This window comes from Elephantulus edwardii, unplaced genomic scaffold (genome assembly GCF_000299155.1).
Source record: "Elephantulus edwardii isolate Elephantulus edwardi_28Jun2011 unplaced genomic scaffold, EleEdw1.0 scaffold00003, whole genome shotgun sequence".
Classification (NCBI taxonomy): Eukaryota; Metazoa; Chordata; class Mammalia; order Macroscelidea; family Macroscelididae; genus Elephantulus; species Elephantulus edwardii.
Window position 1 is genome coordinate 27984541 of NW_006399753.1, and position 23403 is coordinate 28007943.

At 35.6% G+C, this 23403-nt stretch overlaps 1 protein-coding gene across 6 annotated transcripts in view; it reads left to right on the forward strand.

Moving 5' to 3' along the window:
- Positions 1–12131, forward strand: part of SCN3A (sodium channel, voltage-gated, type III, alpha subunit) — a 119717-nt gene extending 107586 nt beyond the window's left edge. For all 6 annotated transcript variants that reach the window (XM_006879351.1, XM_006879347.1, XM_006879350.1 and 3 more), the window contains 6 exons: positions 1907–2179; positions 3188–3241; positions 4309–4446; positions 5731–5835; positions 9381–9651; positions 10936–12131. In XM_006879351.1, coding sequence (XP_006879413.1) covers positions 1907–2179; positions 3188–3241; positions 4309–4446; positions 5731–5835; positions 9381–9651; positions 10936–12131 — 2037 coding nt within the window. The remainder of the gene's footprint in view (positions 1–1906; positions 2180–3187; positions 3242–4308; positions 4447–5730; positions 5836–9380; positions 9652–10935) is intronic.
- The last annotated feature ends 11272 nt before the right edge of the window (positions 12132–23403 follow it).

Consider the following 23403-nt stretch of genomic DNA (forward strand, 5'->3'; position numbering starts at 1 on the left):
GTTTGTTTTAAATATCTCTGTCTTTAACTAAGCATTCTGAACGAGGATCATTTTTTCCATAATGCTTGTACTTTTCTCTCTAGCACTCTTCCTTAGTGTATATTTTATGTGTCTAAACAAAATGCACTCTTAAATAGCTATATGCTCACTTGCCAAACCCCTCAAAATACTACTTAGTGTAAAGACCAGCTATGTTTAATCTAGCTTGCACATGCACATGGATATTGAATTCTTTCTAGGCCATAAAGCCTTTTTATTAAGAGGTGGTTTGTTTGGGACAATAAAAACACTTCAGCCTTATTTTTAAATTTTACTTGCCAAAGCAAATGGAAACACTATGTAGACTTTCGAAGAGCATTGTAGGAACATACTTGTCTTTTACATTATAAGTTTCTTTCCATTACTACTTCCAAACAAATTTTACATACTTTTCACATCAGTCTTTTATAATTATTTACATTAGTTACGCTTCTGGCTGCATTATTTCATATTTATAGAGTGTTTTCATTTGGGTTTTTTTTTTTGTGAGGCAATAGAAACTGAACAAAATTAAATATTTTTTTAATCTGAAAATATTCTAAATTTGTATTTTTAATTCAGATAAGTTATGTAATTTACATCCTCATTGTAAAATATAAACTGCATCATGTTTTACTTGACAATGAGAGATGCCAATTTATATAAATTTAAACATAGGGCCGCTATGAGTCGCAAGCAACTCGATGGCACATAACAACAAAACTGGAAAAAAAACTTGCTAAGTATATGTGTGTATATATATATATGTATATATTAGGGTAGCATAGGAAAAATTTAGAATTTGACTATCTAATTTTGACATGTCCATTTGAAATTCATTGGTATAAATTTCTAAAATGCTTACAGTATTTTAAAACCATCTTTTCTCACTCATTGCCATCAAATATGAATTAACTCATAGCGGGCCCTGCATTGGATTTTCAAGGCTGTAAATAAATCCAGAGGAGTTACTCATCTTTCTTCCAAAGAGCTTCTGGGACATTCCAACTGCCAGAGAGGCATAGCCTTTGAGTGAGCAGCACAAAACTCTGTATGGACTAGTCCATCAATTCTTTAATCCAATATAAGCACATTTCATTAAGAAATATAGAGTTCCTTAATCCAATATAAGTACATTTCATTAGGAGAAGAAAAATGGAAATATGGTCTCAATTCCTAGAGATTTCAAAATATATCTTAAATCTCTTCTAAGTTTCATCAAAGAAAAAGTAGCTAGATTTCCTCCTTTTGAAATGAATTGGTAATTTAACAAATGTTCCTCGTATGAACATTTAAGAAGTTTAATAATAATAATAATATTGATGACATAGACAGTACCTTCATGTCCAAAAATCCCAACTTAATTTTCTAATCTAACATACTTTTAACTAAGTTTGGCCAAATTAGAAAAAAAATGTATTAATTCTGAATCTTGGCCCTTATAATTATAAATAGTTAACTTAATCTAAAGCATACAGATTTCAGAAATTTTAGTTCTTTTTTTGTAAAAGATTGGATCCATTTTTCCAGTCATCACTTTCTCATTAAAATTAGCAGATATTGTTGAATTATGATTATTTATTCTCTTAATAGTTAATGTATCTTTCTTTTCTTACCCAGCACATATTTTTCTGACTACATCTTAACCTTACCAAGTTTTTATTTTCTTTCACACTTTGGCATCTCTTACTTCTCATAAATCCTTTCGCTCTTTAATTATGTTACTGTTCGTTTCCCTTATCAAATGTGTACTAGGAAATATCAGGAAAAACAACTTTTCCACTGAAATTTTATTTCTTTCTTCATACTCATCTTAGAACTAAGTAAATAAGTGTAAGAAATGCGCCCCATCTGAACGATTAAACTGCCTTTTTTCATTATTTACTAGGTGGTTGTGAATGCTCTTGTTGGAGCAATTCCATCTATCATGAACGTACTGTTGGTTTGTCTCATCTTCTGGCTGATATTCAGCATCATGGGTGTGAATTTGTTTGCTGGCAAGTTTTACCACTGCGTTAACATGACAACGGGTGACATGTTTGATGTTAGTGAAGTCAATAATTTGAGCGACTGTAAGGCTCTTGGCAAACAAGCTCGATGGAAAAATGTGAAAGTGAACTTTGATAATGTTGGCGCCGGCTATCTTGCATTGCTTCAAGTGGTAAGTGGCTACTGTGTGTATTTTGAAAGCATTTCAAAATACTTCAAATACGACTATTTCTCATTGTTTGAATTACTAATAGTTATACACATAATATAATAAAAATGAATTATCATAGAATTGATTCTGGTGCTAGTTAATCCCTGTGTGTCACATAAAATTGAACTCTGAAAGAGTTTTCAATGGCTGATGTTTAAAAGTAGATCGTTGGAGTTTTCTTCTGATGTGCCACTGAGTATACTTAAACATCCATCCTTTCAGTAAAAAACTAGGCACATTAACTGTCTGTATAACCTAGGTTTTGGCTGTACATATAATATTAGGTTGTAAACTGTAGAGAAGCGGCTTTAGATATTAATTTTTGTATGCATTTCCCTAGGACTCAGCTTTCAACATGTTTTTAATATTTTATATTTTGGTCTTTCTGCTTTCTGACTTTTGAAAACACTTTATTTTATTCTTATTGCACACTGTTATAATTTTTCATTACTAAATGCAGTAATTTCCAAAGGAGCAATTGTGTAAATTAAGTAACTGTATATTGTTATTGATTAATTAAATATATGAATCATTAATCTGATAACTTAGATACTTATGATTCTGCTATGCATGGAAATTAACATCATATAGTTTAGATTTGAAAGTATACAATATTTATTCATTTTTATCTAATTGAGTCGTATTTAAACAAAGCCATAAGTTTCTATTTCAAAATTATTTTTAGAATGAAAGTGATTTAAGACTGACAGGTTTGAAAGTCAAAACCTTAGTCTTACATCAAGTATTCAATTTTAGTTATGAATGAAGTGTCGTCTAAGAAAAAGAAAGAAAATAAAGTCTTGTCCATAAGTTAAAAAAAAATATACAACCAAACCCTCATGCTGTAACAGAATTTCAAAATACTATGCAAAAAAAATTATTTGCAGCAACACTATCAGATTTTCACCTTGTAAAATATTATATTCTTAGATAAGATTTTTATGCTGAATTCAGATATGTTATTTGTAGGCCACATTTAAAGGCTGGATGGATATTATGTATGCAGCTGTTGACTCACGAGAAGTAAGTACCATTCAAACGCTATTGGTAGTTATTAGAATTTCCATAGTGAACATATGACAATTTAACTGAACAAGAATTTTATAGTAGATGAAATTAGATATTTACCACTTTGTATAGAAGTGATCTTTTTTAAGGCAATACACTGCAATTTGGATGATATTTTAGTTAATATATGGCTAGTCTACTGGAATAAAGGGGGTAGGTGTGTCAGAGGTGGAGAGATTGGCTCAGGATAGAGCAGGGTTCAGAGCTGTTGTACACAGGGGTCGCTCTGTGTCACAGGTGACTCGGAAGCACATAACGACAACATACGATATGAAAGATATCTAACTAAATATTCATGGACTAGAAAATGTGGATCAGACTGGTATGGTATTCAGAGTAGAAAAGATGCTCAGTGGAGTAGTAATTTGTCTCTCCTTGTCCCAATAGTGTATGATAAACCAGAGTCTAGAACCAGAATATAAATGTCAGAATATTGGACTTTTGGGAAAAAATATTATTTTGAAAATAAAAATAACTCTTCAGGACATATCTGTTTATGCTGAATCTTCCTTTTAGAAGTTGATGTTTTGTTACAAGATCTATTATTTCCAAACTTAAATTTAAAATATTATATTAAACAAAAAAATCCAGCAGGCTCAAGTTATGTCCTATTTATATAATTTCTATGTACTTGGAAGCAGAAGTGGCATCCACTTCCTATGTAACATGCCTCCGGAAACTCTATGAACTTTCATAAATGTTGACAGTTGTAGAGGGGCTTCAGGCCTTTTGTTCATAGAGTCACTATGAGTAGTGCTCAACAACAATAACAAAGCACTAGAAAGAGTATGTTATAGATAAGACACAGTGGGAAAAAGATTCAGGAACAATCATAAAACATAACTCCTCGTTATATCAGAATATTCTAGCTAGGAGCAAGGGTGAGGGAAATTCTTCAGATATTCCAACATTAGTTGTAAAGCAAAAGTAGTCCTTATCTTAACAATGCTCACCAATTTTAAAGCTAGCCTAAGTAGTCATTGTGGCTTTAAAATAAATTTAAACCTTTCTGTATCATTTAGGTAACCCAGCAGCCCGTATATGAAGAAAATCTATACATGTATTTATATTTCGTCATCTTTATAATCTTTGGGTCATTCTTCACTCTGAATCTATTTATTGGTGTTATCATAGATAATTTCAACCAGCAAAAAAAGAAGATAAGTATTCCTCAGCTTTTACATTCCCCCATTCTGAAGCTGTGTTCTGTTAAACAACCAAATATCCTGGGTTCTTATAATCAGAGCAAATTTAAGGCACTTTTATGTCATTTTTTTCCCAGTTTTCCACATGATCAAGTCAGCTGCAGTGGAATACATCCACTATTCTGGCTTTTCTCCAGGTTTATCCTCTACAGAGCTGCTGTAGCAGTATTGTTGATAAATATATGTGAACACTGCTTCAAAACAGCCAATGCTGTATAATTTACTTTAGATTTTCAAGGATTGTCTTCATTCAACTTTCTAACTTCATCTTCTCCCACTTTTTATTCTCTCTTTTTTTAATTAATTTCATTAAAGTTTACAGAGACTTAGGGTTTCCAGTCATTCATTTCTGCACTTTTCTCCCTACCCAGCCCCTCCCCCCAATTCACTCTTCTCCTTGAAGAGAAAGAAAAACTCATTGTTATGCAATCCCTCCCCCCACCAAGTCCATTCCACTATGCAGCCTTCACTCTGGACTTCTGTAATGACAAGAATACCCATGAATGGGTATTCTCTTTAAAGGAATGTATGAATGTGTATTCTCTTTCTTTATGTTCTCTGTCATCATCCACCCATCCACTAACACCATCATTCCCTGCTTTACAAACTGTTATTTAGCTGTATTATTTTACCCTTTCCAGAACAAACCATGCCATGGCACTTATGATTTTCTGTGTACTATTTTCTCTTCTGAAATGCTTTGCCTAGCAAGCCTTTCATGATCCTTTGAGGCCCATTTAAAACTTTTCTGTAAAACCAGTCTCTGAATAAGCTTATTGTTGCTTCAACAGTGAATATTTTTTAGCATGTGATTATGTACGCTTCACTTTGGTTTCAGTTTCCTACCTCACATGGGACAAAGACACTATATCTTATATAAGTCTGTGTAATTCTGATACCCAGAACAAAGATAAATAAAGAAATAAACTATCTACAGTGAAATGAAGGAAGAAAACATTATTAGATTCAGGAACATATATTTGAGACCCTTGAGACACCTCTAACCACAAGAAAAGCAAATTAAGATCCTGTGCCATTCAGAACTGATGATGGATCTTGTGTAATGTTAATTAGAATTTCACACAAATGAGAAACAGTGTAATTCTTTATTTAGAAACTTCATAACAATAAAAGAACTGAGAAAAGATACAAGAGGAAAACTCAGAAATATATTTTTATTTTTTTTAAAAAATGTGTACACATGCCATGATTGTAACCAGTTTTATACTATGCCTTTACTTTGGAGGTCAAGACATCTTTATGACAGAGGAACAGAAAAAATATTACAATGCAATGAAGAAGCTTGGATCTAAGAAACCTCAGAAACCCATACCTCGACCAGCAGTAAGAATGACTCATACACTTTCACATTCCAAAGCTGTGCTTCCAATGTGGGCAATTATATGAATCAGAACATATTAAATGGTATCAACAATATAGATGTCTAATTAGAAATGTCATACTGTATAACACAGTTCATAATTGCCAGTATGGTTTAGCCAGTTTTTTTAAAGGAGGTAATATGTACAATGTTTGGATGAGCTTCCAGACTGATTCATGTTGGAAAGCAGGAGTGGCATCCAGTTCCTAAAGTAGATGCCTCTGGAAACTCTACAAACTCTTATAAATGTACAGAAATTATGGTAATTATAAAACAGAGTTCAGGTCTTTTGTGCAAAGTTTACTGAGTCGTATTCAACTTGACAACACTTAACCGTTGCTAAATGAGACTAGTGTTGTTATATCTGGAGGAGCATTCTTCTACTTTGCACCTCTATCTTTGTCAATGTGCTGTATGAAGTAACCTGGGTTTGCTGTGATGCTGAACCTTGTGCCATTGGTGTATCAAATACCCTAAGGTTTCCCATTATGGACAGTTTTTAGTGGAGCTCCCAGTAGTAAGGCAGGTTTAGAAGTAGGAGTGGCATCCACTTCTTAAACCACATGCCTCTGGAAACTCTGAACTTGGAGAAATAATGATAGCTATGGAAAGGCATTAGATCTTTCGTTCATAGAGTCTCTAGGAGTTGAGCTCGACTCGACAGCAGTCAACAACAACAATATGAAATATATTTTCTACAGTATTAAAATAAACATGCCTGAAGCTTAAAGTAAACAGAAAAAGACTTACTCTCAACTCATTGATGTTGAGTTCGAACTGACTCATAGCTGACAGTCAGCTGAAAAAAAAAAAGCTGACCACATTTTCAGAGGCTATAAATGATATGTAAATTGCCCGTTTCTGTGCTGAGGAATACTGGTGGATTCAAACACCTTTGAGTTGACAGCACAACTCTCTACCCACTTGGCCACCAGAGCTGTCCTGATAGATAAGAGAATTTAAATTACAAATTGACTTTCATTTTTCTTTATTATGTGACATTTGAAAACTTCCAACCTTAAATTGCCAATAACCTCTTCAAAAAGTGTTTCACCTTTTTATTGAAACCTATTGATGCTGACATTTCTGACTCTGCTCTCTAAATATTATTCTATGCCACTCAGTTGTCATTTTAAATATCACTCCTATGATCTCCTTCTATACTCTGTTCTTTTTACTTTTAATGACTGAAAAATAGCTCATAAAGTTGTAGAAAAGAGTTTCATCAAAATAGTTCACTGGTTCATCAACTATACTGAAAGATAAAAAAATACTTATTTACAGTACTCTGTAAAAAAATACTCTGTAAAGCCTTATATTAATGTTAAAGAATGTAAATGGCATTCTATGTTCATTAAACTATATAATCAAACTCATTTATCCTGTAGTCTGTATTAATAAAGCAAAGAAAAATTTTGGTGAACTAATTAAAGCGGATTGAAGGAACCACTACAAAGACACGTAAAGAGTTAGAAGTTTTGGGGTGCTTTTAAGTCAATTAAAACTCATAGAAACTTTGTGAATAGCAGACCTGAACCCTTTTGAAATAAAAAGATTAACATATCTGAAGGGAGAGAGAGAGAACTAAATATAAAACTATATTTTTAAAATATTTATAAATTGGAAAAAATCATTCAAGTGTCTGCCTATACAAACATAAGTTAATGAGTGTGATATTTAAAAAATCATATAGTAACTAAATGAAAGTAAAAAATATGGACTCTAATACAGTTAATAGGCAGCCAAAGGGAGGGAAAGATAAAAGTAATTAATAAATGATAAATACATTAAGATAGATGAAAAGAAAGACAATTGGAATGAATGGATTATCAAACATTGTGGCTATAATTAATATATGGAACAAAATGTGTATGAATGATTAAAAAAATCAATATGCTTTGTAACCTTTTACGCAAGTCACAATTTAAAAATCAGATTAAGCACATTTCTATTCTGCACACATAGTTACCATAAAGAAAAAAAAAGTAATCAAGTAAAGCAAACAAACCGAAACAATATCTTTGAGTTGATTCTGATCGTAGTGATCATAGATTACAAGGTAGGCCTGCCCCATAGAGCTTCTGAGGATGTGAATTTTCTTGGAACAGAATGCATTATCTTTCTTCCATGGAGCAACTGTTGGGTCTGAACAACTTTTGATCAACACTTATCTCACTGAAACACAAACTAAAACCCTGCCATTGAGTTGAGTCTGGCTCAGGGCATCCTTCGAAATTTGTAAATCTTAACAGGAGACTATTGCATCTTAATCCTCAGAAGCAACTGGTAAAATTGAACTGCCAACTTTTCTGTCTGCAGCCCAACAGCTATCGCATAAAGCCCACGGGGTTCCTTACTTTGCTACCAAAGCTCCTAAAATCAAATAAAGATATTGCAAAATCAAGTAAAAATGGTGAAAAACATATTACCAATAAATTGCCACCAATTTACCTCTCGGGGGTTTTTAAAAAAATATAATGCTCTTCAAAAAAATAATACTCTTTAATTCAATAGATTTGCACATTTCCTTGATCAGATTTGTAGATATCAATGCTTTTTTTCCTCATATACAATGCATTTTAGACAATCATATACAATGTCTCATACAATCATTCATATACATTCCATACTACGATTTTTTACCTGATTTACTTACAAAGCTTATATACATCATATTTAATACTATTATTCATTCACATTGTATTACATACATTCTCATACATTTTGTTTTATAAAATCTATCACAAATTTACATTCCATTCAATTTTCTCACCCCATGAGACCTAAAGAAACAAGTGCTTTGTGTTCTTATATTTTTTGTTTGTTTTTGTTATTTTTTAAATTTTCTAACTTTCTACTAGTTTGTTTACAAAATTTGAACAAATTCTTTCAATTTCCCTCACCCCCAGACCCATCAAATTGTACAACCCAATGATTAATTCTCCCTCCCCCTGCACATACACATCTGTCTGTTTCCAGCCTCTCCACCTCTCCTGGATCCTATTCTCATTCTACACTAATGGTTTTATGCAATATTTGTCCTTGCGGAACTGAGTTAGTTCACTCAGCATAATGCTTTCCAGTCCTTCCCAAGTTAGGTAATAATTTACAAAGTCATTTTTCCTGCATTCTGTGTAGTATTACATTGTGTGAATGTACCATAATTTATCAATCCATTCATTTGTGGTTGGATATTTGGGCTGTTTCCATGTTCTTGTGATGATGAATAATGCTGCTATGAACATTGGTGTGCAAATCTCCATTTGTGCCTCAGTTCTGATATTCTCAGGGTAAATTCCAAGTTCTTATCATATTTGGTTCCATTTTGAAAACATGAAAAGTATAATTTTAAGAATGGGGGGAAAAGGAAAGTATAGAGCATACAAAAATGTTTGTGGTCATAAGGGAATGATGTATCTCTTGTGCTTGTATATGTAAAGACTTCAATAATAATACAAGATCATTATTTGTAAAATGTAAATATTAACATTGTATTTCCTCTTTCCAGAATAGATTCCAAGGGATGGTTTTTGATTTTGTAACAAGACAAGTCTTTGACATCAGTATCATGATCCTCATCTGCCTCAACATGGTCACCATGATGGTGGAAACTGATGACCAGAGCAAGTACATGACTCTGGTCTTGTCTCGGATCAACCTTGTGTTCATTGTCTTATTCACTGGAGAATTTGTGCTGAAACTTATATCCCTCAGATACTACTACTTCACCATAGGTTGGAACATCTTTGATTTTGTGGTTGTGATTCTCTCCATTGTAGGTAAGAATGATTTCTTTCCAGAGAAGCACAATAATAAGAGAATGGCTGTCCCAAGTCTTGGAAGCTGGGTAACATGGAAATTAGGTCTGAGGATCACGATGTTCATAAGCATTAACATGTCTAAATAAAAACTCTGGATTAGGTTTACTGACATAATGTATGAGGAATGAACTATGTTGGAAATATTATGGGAATGGATGGGTAAGAATCAGACATAATTAGAGACTCTGCTTTACAAAGTTCTAGGCAAGATGAAGAGACAAAGTTCTAAGAAATAAGAGAAGTCAAGTTAGGTCATTGTTATTCAGGCCATTGAGTTTCTAAGGCTATAAATTGTAAGAAGAGAGTATCCATCTTTTCCCCTCAGAGCCACTGTTGGGACCTCTGATTGTAAAGCCTGTAGGGGATTGTGCTGCTAACTTAAAAGCCACATGTTTCTGGAGGTTAATATCCACCAGCAGCCTGGAGATGGGTAGGAGAAGAATGGGCAATCTCCTCCTATGTGATTAACCTTAGAAAACAATGGAAAGTCAACTGGGAGTTGGTTCCAAGTAGAAGGCACGAATGGCCTAGTCTGTGAAAAGCATCCAGCTGCCAATCCATCCACCAGGAAAAAGAGAGAGAGAATGCTAATACAATACCGTGGAAGAATAAGAGCATAAACTCCTAGAGGTGAAAAAAGAAAACATCTGAGCTGAATTTTAAAAGGACAGTTGATATTTAAAGGAAACATATGAAAGTGAAATAGTTTTAATTTCATGTCAAACATTGTAATATTTCTTTTAGCTGAAGGAAAATCATGGAGAAATAGAAGAAATATATATTGAAACTTCAGAAGTAATATTTACTTGTAATTGGCACATTGTGTGGGGATAATTATCCATAGTACTGAGAATAGTTTTAAATTGTCAAGCTGTGGTCTTAAAGTTCTGGATTTTGTGTACAGAATCATTGACTAAAATTCCAAGTTTACATTAGGGAGTAAATTCAAACATTTCATGCATATCATAGCTTTGCAGAGATTGCAAAGGATTGAGTTACCTATAAGAGAAGACATGATTAAGCATCCATAAAAGTTAAGATTTCCTATTTGACAGTTAACAGTTTGGAACAGGACAAACATGACAAAGTGAACTGGGTGAGGGATAGGGAGGAAAATGTGTGTGTATGAATGAATGACTGAATGGAACCAATCTCTCAACTTTCAGAGAAAGAGAGAGAGGGAGAGAGAGATTGATTGAGATTGTTTATTTAGCTTCCCCCTCCCCCTCTATTTTTCCACAGGAATGTTTCTGGCAGAGATGATAGAAAAATATTTTGTGTCCCCGACCTTGTTCCGAGTGATCCGACTTGCAAGGATCGGCCGAATCCTGCGTCTGATCAAAGGAGCAAAGGGAATCCGCACGCTGCTCTTTGCGTTGATGATGTCGCTCCCTGCGTTGTTTAACATCGGCCTCCTGCTCTTCCTCGTCATGTTTATCTACGCCATCTTCGGAATGTCCAACTTTGCTTATGTTAAAAAGGAAGCTGGAATTGATGACATGTTCAACTTCGAGACCTTTGGCAATAGCATGATCTGCCTGTTCCAAATTACCACCTCTGCTGGCTGGGACGGCTTGCTGGCACCTATTCTCAACAGTGCACCACCTGATTGTGATCCTGACACAATTCACCCTGGCAGCTCAGTTAAGGGAGACTGCGGTAACCCATCTGTTGGGATTTTCTTCTTCGTCAGCTACATCATCATCTCATTCCTGGTGGTGGTGAACATGTACATCGCTGTCATCCTGGAGAACTTCAGTGTTGCTACTGAGGAAAGTGCAGAGCCCCTGAGTGAGGATGACTTTGAGATGTTCTATGAGGTTTGGGAGAAGTTTGACCCCGATGCGACGCAGTTTATCGAGTTTGCCAAACTCTCTGATTTCGCAGCTGCCCTAGATCCTCCCCTTCTCATAGCAAAACCCAACAAAGTCCAGCTCATTGCCATGGATCTGCCCATGGTCAGCGGTGACCGCATCCACTGCCTCGACATTTTATTTGCCTTTACCAAGCGTGTTTTGGGTGAGAGTGGAGAGATGGATGCCCTCAGAATACAGATGGAAGATCGGTTCATGGCATCAAATCCTTCCAAAGTCTCCTATGAGCCCATTACAACCACTTTGAAACGCAAACAAGAAGAGGTGTCTGCTGCTATCATTCAGCGTAATTTCAGATGTTATCTTTTAAAGCAACGATTAAAAAAGGTCTCAAGTGAATATAACAAAGAGATGATCAAGGGGAGGATTGATTTACCTATCAAAGAAGACATGATTATTGACAAGTTAAATGGGAATTCCACCCCAGAAAAAACAGATGGAAGTTCTTCTACCACCTCACCTCCTTCCTATGATAGTGTAACAAAACCAGACAAAGAAAAGTTTGAGAAAGAGAAACCAGAGAAAGAAAGCAAAGGAAAAGAGATAAGGGAAAATCAGAAGTAAAAAGAAACAATTCTCTTTGTGATCAATTGTTTACAGCCTATGAAGGTAAAGCGCATGTGTCAACTGGACTCCCAGAGGAGATCTATGCCAAACTGACTGTTTTAACAAATACTAATGGTCAGTGCCTATAACAAGACGGTGGCCTCTTCGTCACTGCAACTCTGTGAAGCAGGGTATCAACATTGACAAGAGGTTGCTGTTCTCATTACCAGCTGACACTGCTGAGGGGAAACTTAATGGCTACCTAGACTGTAAGGATAGTTGTTCAAAGTGATAATTGTAACTATACCAAACACCTTTAGTACAGTTCTTGCATCCACTCTATTTTTAACTTCCATACCTGCCATATTTTTACAAAATTTATTCTAGTGAATTTTTCTCATTCTTAATTCATAGGTTGTCCATGACACTCTGTTATTATTTTTCTAAATGAGGTTTAAGTTGGGGAAGATCTATAAAACCCTGAATTCTTACTCCACAAGTTTCTCAGATTATCAGACAAAAGTGCTTTGCCTGAACAATGAAATTTTTGCTCATAACTAGAAAAAAATTTTAATATCAACATAATTTCTAGTACTTCCATTTTCTAGACAGGTCTACTTTTGAAAGTGTTTTAGTCTGTTATGTTTGTTTATATCTGAACAGTTATGTGCCTGTAAAGCCTCCTATAATTTTTAAAGGATTATTTTTATGCAAAGTATTCTGTTTCAGCAAGTGCAAATTTTATTCTAAGTTCCAGAGCTCTATATTTAACTTTGGTTAAATGCTTTCCAAAAAGTAACTTAATAAATCTGTTCTTAAAAAGTACTTAAAGTATTGCTTTAGAATAGTTGTTCCACTTCTGCTGCAGTATTGCTTTGCCATTTTCTGCTCTCAGCAAAGCTGACATTTTATGTCAATTAAGCACCCTCTGTTATGTAAATACGTAGTTATTTTATCCTGTGGTGCATGTTTGGGCAAATATATATAAATATATAGCCTGATAAACAACTTCTATTAAATCAAATATGTACCACAGTGTGTGTGTCTTTTGCAAGCTTCAACAAGGATGTATCCTGTACCACTCATTAAACATAGTTTGAAGGCTATCACTAATGCATGTTAATATTGCCTATGCTGCTCTATTTAATTCAACCCATTTTTCACAAGTCTTGATTAGAAGAAGTCACATGTTGGTGGTAAAGTGAATTCAAATGGTTAGCCAGCTCTTTGTCTACTATGTCAAGCAGAATTCTTTGAAGCTACTGAAAAATATTTTACTTTTGCATTTGCAATTCAACTTTACTGTCATATGGTGTCTCTCTAGATTTAAAAAAAAACACAGTACCCACTACTGTCGAAACCTACACTTCATATTTTGCTAAAAATATATCCAGATGTGTTTAATTATAAATAATGTAAAAATATAATCAATTTTATTTGTTAGCATTTTGTACATAAGATAATTATTTTCAGGTTGGTGACATGGCAATTTATTTTACTTTATGCTTTTGCTTTTTTTTATCACAATTCCAAAATTTTGAATCCATAAAAATTTTCAATGGGTCATTTCCTATAATAAAAATTTAGACAATGGGGTTTTGAATTTTTTTGTTTGAATATATTTTCTACCAATTCAATAGGAGATACATTTTCAAAACTGAATCCTAGGTTATTTTTTACCAACTATGGTGGCCTCAAATATAACTCTTTATTCATAGAAGTTTTAGTTGTTTTGGTGTTGTTCGTTTTTTTTTTGTTGTTTTTTTTTTTTACTTAACTTTTGTAGTACTTGCTTATGCAGACGAGTCTTATTTTTTTAATTCCTGCTGCACTAAAGCTGTTACAGGTATAATGTGGGCTCTGTCCTTATTAGCCATGAACAAAGTGGCAAAGTTGTGCAATTACCTAATATAAATTTTTGTTTCACTTGCACAATCCAAAAGTTTATATTAATTCATTTTACAAAACTATTTACTTGTAGTGTATTGATGAACTGCATGCAGGGAATTGCTACTACTAAAAGGAATGGTGAGCTACGTCATTATTGAGCCAAAAGAATAAATATTTCATTTTTTATTGCATTTCATTTCTTGGCCTCTGGTGTTGTTTGTGTTGTTTCTTGTTTTGTTTTTTTTTTCATTGTTAGCAGTTTAAAAATAAATAATTAATGAAACATCTTATTAATTTCACATTAGTACATTACTTTTGTAACCACCTAATATCATGATCAGAAGGGTGGACACACAGCACAGGAGACATTGGATGAGATGGACTGATTCAGTAACTGGGGCGATGGGGGTAAGTGTGTCTGAGTCAATGACACTGTCTCAGGACAGGGCAGGCTTCAGAGCTTTTGTACATAGGGTCAGTATGTGTCACAAGTGACTCAACGGCACATAACAACAACAATACCATAATACCCCAAAGTATAATACAGAATAAAAGAGGTTGTTTTTAAATATTTGTGTATATATAACAGATTACACTCAAATGTTTTAGCTTTCAATTTTCAGTGTTATCCTAGTAATAATACTAGTCACCCACAATGACTGTCAACTACAAATCATTCTCTTGGCTTTAAACATTCCAGTCTTATCACAATGTAACTGGTATCATCTCTCAATTTCTTAGTGCCTATCAAATATTTATAAGCATTTGTTTAAACACATCCTAAGGATTCCTATTGAAATATGAAATATTAATGATACAATGATAGAGATATTAACATTTTTAAGGATCTTTTTATTTATGACAAATCAAAATCAGATTGTTCTTAGTTGAAAAACTCAAGGGAAAGATTTTTTTTTTGCTTGTTGTGTACTGTTGAGTCAGATCCAACTGGCACAGGAAGAGATTGTCCATTCTTCTTCAGCAAAGCATCTGGTGGATTCAAGACTTTGAGCACCTTTGAGACTGCAGTGCAGCTTCTTGCCAGTAGGCCACTAGGCCACCAGAGCAATCTAAGGGAAAGAATATTTTTACGACAACTTTGGTCTAAATATGCACTTTATCATTTCCGCAAGATGTGATATGTTGTTGTTGTTTTTATGTGTCATGGAGACACTTGCGACTCACAGCGACCCTATGTACAACAGCCCTAAACTCAGTTCTGTCCTATGCCAATCGCACTGTCTGATACACCCATCCTGATTACCGCAGTCACTGAATCAATCCACCTCATAGAGGGTCTTCCCTTCCTGTGCTGTCCCTCCACCCTCCCAAGCATGATGTCCCTCCCTCTCCAAGGATCTGTCCCTCCTTGCAACATTTCCAAAGTATGTTAGATGGAGCCTTGGAATCCTTGCCTCCAAGGAGCCACCCAGATTGACCCTTTCCAGGATGAATCTGTTTGTTTTCCTAGCAGTCCATGGTACTCTCTATACTCTTCTCCAGCACTAAAGCTCAAAGGCATCAATTCTCCTTCTATCCTCCCTAGTCATTGTTCAACTCTCTGATGCATAACAAGTGAGAGCAAAGACCATGGCCTGTATCAGACGCACCTTAGTCTCCAGAGAGACAGCATTGCTCTTCAGTACTTTGGAGAGGTCCCTAACAGCAGACTTTCCCATGGCCATATGTTTTTTCATTTCCTGGCTACTGGTGCCAAGAGTGTTGACTGTGGAGCTAAGCAAACTAAAGCTGTGAACAATCTCAATCTTTTCACCATCCATCCTGATGCTGACAATTGTATCTAATTAAAATGAGTTAACTTCTTCTATTCAAATTAGTTTCCAGAACAAGTCAACAACTGAGTGTCAAAGCATGACTCTCCATATTCATCCTCTTATGTAATTATTAACTAGGCAACTTATTAATTAACATGCAGTATCTCTAAACTATCAGCTTCCAAAATTGTCAGAGCAGCCTTTAGTTGAAAACAGAGAATACTATTTAAGAAAAATTTCACCTCGTAAAGTATATACCAAAAGCGGTGTTTATAATATATTGTTGTGTGTTCTCCAATTAAAACCAACCCACAGCTGACCTTCAAGCTAGTTTTCAGAGGCAATAAATCACATGGGAGGACAATGTTCTTCTTTCTCCCTCAGTTAAGTTGGTGATTTGAAGTATGTGCCTTTGGGATTGCAGCATGTTTGTAAGTGTTTTAAATAACTAGTCTATTATTAAATTTCGTGCTACCTAGTTCTCTCAAGAACCAGCATATTCAAACCACCAGAGGCGCCACCTTTGGGTTTGCAAAGTACATGATTTGAATCCACCAGCTGCTCTGCAGGAGAAAGATGGGCACTCCCACTCCGTCTCCCCCTCATGCTGTTGTCTGAAAATCCACTGGAAGGTCAGTCATGGGTCAGTTCCGACTTCCCCACACAGAACAACACCCTACAAAGTAGACCACTATAAGTCTCATATAGAAGGGATGCTGTTGTTGTGTGCTTTTGAGTCAGAAACGACTCATAGATGACCCTCAAGCAGATTTCCAGAGGTAGTAAATCACACAAGAGGAAATTGTCAATCTTTCTCCCTAAGAGAAGCTGAGAGATTCAAACGTAAAAATACTTAAATCCACCAAAAAATATACTAAATGACTAATGACTGCACTTTAGTAAAGAAAAATTATGCATATTAGCTGAAAAATTGGCATTCTGGTTTTTAAATATCAAATTCTTAGAACCAAATAAAATAACATGGAAACCATTCTTAAGCACTTAAAACCACTTAGTAGTAACCATAAAGAAAGAATTTGGTGAACATTTTGTTGTACTAAGATAAGAACTGAACAAAGAATCCTGAACCATAGCTCTTCATTCCAATTCTGATTTATTAACTGTATGATATCAGGAAAATAAAATTCTAGCTCCTCAGATTCATTTCGTGCTGCATGACAATGGGAGCTTTTAGGATGTTATAATTTTAAATATTGCCTATAAAATAAAATTGTTTATTCAAAATGAATGTTGCTGTTAAGTACCCTCGAGTCAAGTTACGTCATAGTGATCCTATGGACAACAGGTCTGAACTTGGTCCCAGGTGTGCCATCCTCACAATCTAGGGATGACGTGAGACACATTCAAGTCCATTGCAGCAGTCTCTGTTAATTCACCTAGCCCAATTTCTTCTTCTCTTTTGCCATCCCTCTAGCTTTCCAATCATGGTGTCCCTCTCCAAGGAATAGCTACTTCTAAAAACTTGTCCAAAGTATGTGAGATGAAGCTTTATTTTCTTTGCCTCCAAGGAGCACTATGGCTGCACCTTCACCAAAACATTATCTGTCTGTGCTTTTGGCAGTCCATAGGATATTCAGTACTCTTCTCCCGCACCACAACTCAAAGGGAGCAATTATTTTTCAATCATTCTACTTCATTGCTCAGTTCTCAGATTCCTAACAAGTGATGGAAAAGACCATGGCCTAAATCATGCACACCTTAGACCTTAAGCTTATATCATTGATCCTTGATAATTTGGAGAGGTCCCTACCTGCAGACTTTCCTGTGAAATACATCCATCTCCTGATTTCCTGACAGCCAGTAATAAGTGTACTGGTTGTAAATACATGTAAGGTAAAGTCATTGACTGTTTCAATATTTTTTTCCATTTATCATAATGTTACCTATCAGTCTGGTGGCAAGAATTTTTGTTTGCTTGACATTGAAATACAATCCATATTGTAAGCTATAGTCTTTGGTCTTCTGCAACAAGTGTCCTCTTCTCTTTCAGCAAGCACGGTTGTGTCATCTGCATAGTGAAGGCTATTGATGAGTCTTTCTCCTATCTTTATACCACATTCTTTTTCATAGAGTCCAGACTCTCAAATAATTTGCTCAGTATAAAAATTTAATAGGTATGAAGAAAGAATAGAACCCTAACATTTAATTTTAAATTCTAACTTCTTAACTTTCAGCCATGTAGTGTTCTCTTGCTCTGTTTGCACAACGACCTCTTGGTCTTACATTAGCACAAATAAATAGTCTGGGATTTCCTATTCTTCTCAATGTTCATCATAATTTGTTATGAAGCACGCAAATACCTTTGTGTAGTCAATGAAATACAAATATACATTCTTCTGGTATTCTTTGCTTTCAGTCAACACATCTGACCTCAGCAATGATATGGCTGATGCCAAGACCTCTTTTAAATGCAGTTTGAACTTCTGGCAGGACTCTGTCTATATATTGTGATAGCAGTTTTAAAATGATCTTCAGCATTATTTTGCTTGCATGTGACATCAATAATTATATCATTCCATCAATCCCACAATCTAATAACTTTTCTCGGGAATAGGAACAAAACTGGATCTCTTTGTCAGTTGGAAAGACAGCTGTACTCCAAATCTCCTGACATTGGATGATGAGCACGTTCTGGGTTCCCTGTGTTAGATGAAATATGTCAGTTGGTATCCCAATGATTCCTGGGGCCTTATTTTTGCCAGTGCCTTTAGTACAGCTTGAACTTCTTCCTTCCTTACAATTGGCTCTTGATCATATAGTCCTTCGTGAAATATTTTAGTGTCAGCCAATTCTTTTTTGGTGAATCACGCAGTGATTCTGAGTATTCCCTCCATCTTCATTTACTGCTTCTTGACTCGTTCAAGATTTTGCCCATGGCATCTCTAAGTATTTCAACTATAGTCTTGAATTTGTCTTTCAGTTCTTTCAGCTTGAGAAATGCTGAGTGAGGCCTTCCTTTTTCATTCTCCAAGTCTAAGTCTCTGCACATTCTGTTTGTAATCATTTTCTTGGTCTTTTTAAGCTGCCCTTTGAAATCTACCGTTCAGTTAATTTACTTCAACATCTTTTTATTTTTGTTTTGGCTTTTTGACAATCTATTGATTGAGATTGTTAACAGCTTTCATTTGCTTGGCTCCACAGTTAACACTCTCGAAACCAACAGCCAAGAAATTAAAAGACATATTGTGATGGAAAAGTCTGCTACTAGGGACCTCTTCAAAGTACTGAAGAGCAACAGTGTCACTCTGGAGACTAATGTGTGCCCGAAATAGACCATGGTCTTTGCAATCATTTGCTATGCATCAGAGAGCTGGACAATGACTAGGGAGCATAGAAGGAGAATAGGTGCTGTTGAGCTGTGGTATTGGGGAAGAATACTGCATATGCCATGGACTGCTATGAAAACAAACAGATTGTCCTAGAGAGGGTTAAACCAGGCTGCTCCTTAAAGGAATGGATTCTGAAGCTTTGTCTGACATACTTTGGACATGTTGAAAGGAGGGACCAGTCCTTGGAGAAGGACATCAAGCTTGGGAGGGAAGGGGAAGTTGTTCAGTGTCATTGAGTCAAATATGACACTTAGTAACCCAATGAACAGCTTGCCTGAACTCTGTCCTATCCTGTATCATCCTCACAAGCTCTGACACACTCAAGCCCATTGCTCCAGTCATTGTGTCAATGTACCTGATTGAGGGTCTTCCTCTCCTTGCTGTCCATCTACCTTCCAAACATTGTGTCCCTCTCCAATGATAACCTCTCCTAGCAACATGCCCAAGGTATGTGAGATAGTTTTGTCATCTTTACCTGCAAAAAGCGTATGGCTGCACCTTCTACAAAGCATATCAAATTCTAGGTGCCTTAAAATCAGTAATGTTAATATTGTTTTGTACCACTGAGCTAGAACCAAATCATTGTTGACCTTCCAGTAGTTTTTCAGAGGCAGTAAATCACCTGGGAGGGAATTTTCCATCTTTCTTCCATGAAGCAACTGATGATTTTGAACTATATATCATTGCACATCGCATTAGAAGTGTGATTGGAGGCTGTAAATCTCAAGGGAGGAAATTGTTCATCTTTCTCCAGTGGTGCAGCTGGTGGATTTAAACAGCCTGCTTTGGGATGACAGGACAATTCCTCTAGTCTACCAGACAATACAAAAAATAAGGTGTATATGAAAATTGATATTATATCATATAAAAATAAATATAAATGAAATTAAAAACAAAATAGAAACCCTGAAGACGTTATGTTAAATAAGCCAGATATAAAGGAACACACATTATATAACCTCAGGAAATAAGGTACCCAGAATAAATAAATGGAAAGGAGAATAAAAGTTTGTGGAATAGAAGTGAGAATAGAGAATTATTGCTTAAGAGGTACAGAGTTTTGAATGATGAAAAATTTGAAAACAAATAGAAGTAATAGTCAACAACATTATTAATGTTATTAATGCCACTGAACTGTATATATGAAAATTATTTAAAAGGGAAATTTTATGTTGAGGGTATTGTAAAAATGAAAATGGTATAGTTAAATAGATGATTACAGAAACTGAAAAGAGAAAAAGTAACTTAGAAGATCAGGGAAAAATAAAAATAACCCTGAAAATAAAGCACCAGAGACAAAACTATGAAATAAAAGATCAAAACTTAATGGAAATGAAGCAAGTGTGGGAAAGTCTAATATAAGTAAAGTTCCAAAAAGAAATATAAACTATGTGGAGATGTAATGCATGAATACATAATTTTTTAAAAAAATTTCCCCCTATTAGAATCCCCAGTAATATAAGATCAAAGGGAAAAGCTGAGAAAGTAGGAAATGATAAATTTAAATGCTAGGAGAAAAGGGCCAGTGGTAAAAGTACTATTACACTTTAGAGACTGAAATCAAGGTCACAAATCAAAGCATGCATGAATTATTGAATAGAAAACAAATATGCTCTGTAAACTTGACATCCAAGTTAGAATTAAAAGTTCAGAAAAGTTCCACTACTAAGAACAAGCACAAATCCTAACATTTAGTAAATAGAGCAAATCCTAATCAAGATAATGAAAAAAATTATACAGAACTCCAACACATCTGTAAGATCTTTAATTATAACCTCAAAAAGGAGTCACCTTGCCTGGGCCATGATTCTTTGCTATTTGGCAGTTATGTAACTCTATACTGATACCCCCCCAACTTCCTATAGTGCATTCTGATGTGATAACCAATCAATCATAAGGAGATTAAAGTAGGATACACACCCTTGCCCAGGTCACAGAGTTCTCCTTGCCGTCTCAAAGGCACATGGCTTGAATCTACCAACTCCACAGCAGGAAAAGGATACACAATCTGCTTTCATTCTATTTGAGTTGTTATTGTGGTTGTTATGTGCTTTCGAGTTGTCTGTGGCCCATAGTGACCCTACGTACAGCAGCTCTGCACCCTGTCCTATCCTGAGCTAGTCTCACGAATTCTGACACACCAATTCCCATTGCTCCAATCAACTGTATCAATCCATCTCGTCTGGGGTCTTTCTCTCCTGCACTGTCCATTCACCCTTCTAAGCATGATGTCCTTTTCCGAGGACTGGTTTCACCGTTTCAAAGACAGATCTATTTATTTTCTTGGAAGTCCATGGTATGTTCAAGACTCTTCTCCAGCACCACATTTGAAGGCACAGATTATTCTTCTGTCATCCTTTAGTTATTGTCCGGCTACCTGATGCATAGTAAGCAATTGCAAAGACCATGGGCTGGGTTAGGTGCACTTTAGTCACTTGACTGACATCTTTAATTTTCATTACTCTGGAGAGGTCCCTGACAGCAGATTTTCCAATGTGATTATTAGTCTTTTGATGTCCTAACTGCTGGTGTTAAGAGTGTTGCAAGCTGTGATTGCTAACAACCTCAGTCTCTTTTCCATCTATCACGGTGATGTCAATTGGCCTAGTGGGGAGAATCTTTGTCTTCTTGATGTTGAGCGTCAATCCATATTGAAGACTGTAGTCCTTGACCTTCTGCAGCAAGCACTTCAGGTCTTCAGGTCTTCTTCAGTTTCAGCAAGCAAGGTTGTGTCATATGCATAAGGTAGCTTTTTGATGAGTCTACCTTCAATTCTGATGCCACATTCTTCCTCATAAAATGTAGCCTCACGAATGATCTGTTCTGCATGTGGATTGAAAAGATATGGGGACAGGATGCATTCCTGATCCACTCCTTTCCTGATTTTGAACCATGCAGTGTTTCCTTGCTGCTTCCTGGTCCAAGTATTGGTTTCACATAAGCACAACCAAATGTTCTGGGATTCCCACTTTCCTCAAGATTTGCCACAATTTGTTGCAATCCACACAGTCAAATGCCTTTGCACAGTTAATGAAACACAGTTAGGCATTCCTCTGGTACTCTGCTTTCTACCAAGAGCCAGCTGACATTGGCAATAATGTTTCTAATGCCATGACCTCTTCTAAAGCCAGCTTGTATTTCTGGTAGTTCTCTGTCAATGAACTGTTCCACTCATTTCTGGAAAATCTTCAGCAGGATTTTGCTAGTGTTTGATATTAGTGATATTTTCAATAATTTTCACACTTTGTCAGGTCACCTTTTTTTGGAATGGGAATAAGTATGGCTTTCTTCCAGTCAGTTGCCCAAATACTTGTCCTCCAGATTCAGATTTCTTGGCACAACTTGATGAGCACATCCAGGATAGCATTTGTGTTGAAATACATCAGTTGCTATCCCATCAGTTCCTCGGGCTTTATTTTCTGTAAAGTCCTTCAGAGCAGCCTGAACTTCCACCTTCATCAGTATTGCCTCTTGATAATATGCTTTTTCTTAAATTTCTCTGTGTCAGCCAATTTGTTTTGTATACTTAATGCCTCTGAAAATCCTCTGGAAGTTCAGCTAAGAGTCAGTTCTGACTTGGGGGCATGCAGCCACACCACCAAGGTGACAGTCCTAATGTGATATAAAGACACTATAATGGAAACTCTCACCTTTAGACCAAACCCTGATCTAAGGGAAATTTCTATGGTATGTGGTCCATCCTTTTTCTTATGAGAGATAAATGAATAAAGAAGTGAAAAATGAAATCTCAGGACAAGCAAGAAAGAAAAGCTAGAACATGCTAACTCTTTGTGGGCCAGAGACAGCATATTGAGAATTTCTTTGAGTAGAAGATAAAAAACAAGGACCAGGGAGAATCTCAAGAAATGACGGTGTACAGATGTTGAAAAGAGGCATGACTTCCTTCCGGAGATTAAGAAAGAGAAGCTGGCTTCATCAAAAGCCTTCCTTCCAAACTTTGTTTGAACTTGGATTTCTAGCATTGTAAACTTAAGAGACGAGATGACTAATTTTCTTTAATTAAAACCATGCAATTTGTGATGTTTGTGTTAAGCCAGCACTAAATGACTAAGATAGGATTTTAATAAAATTTTAGAACAATATGTTGTTGTTGTTGTTGTTGTTGTTGTTGTTTAATGCCGTCGAGTCGTAGACAACTCATAGCGACCCTATGAACGAACAGCCTGAGCACTGTTCATACATAGAGTTTCCAGAGGCAAGCCATTTCGGAAGTGGATGCCACTCCTGCTTCCAGGCTTGATTTAGTCGGGAAGC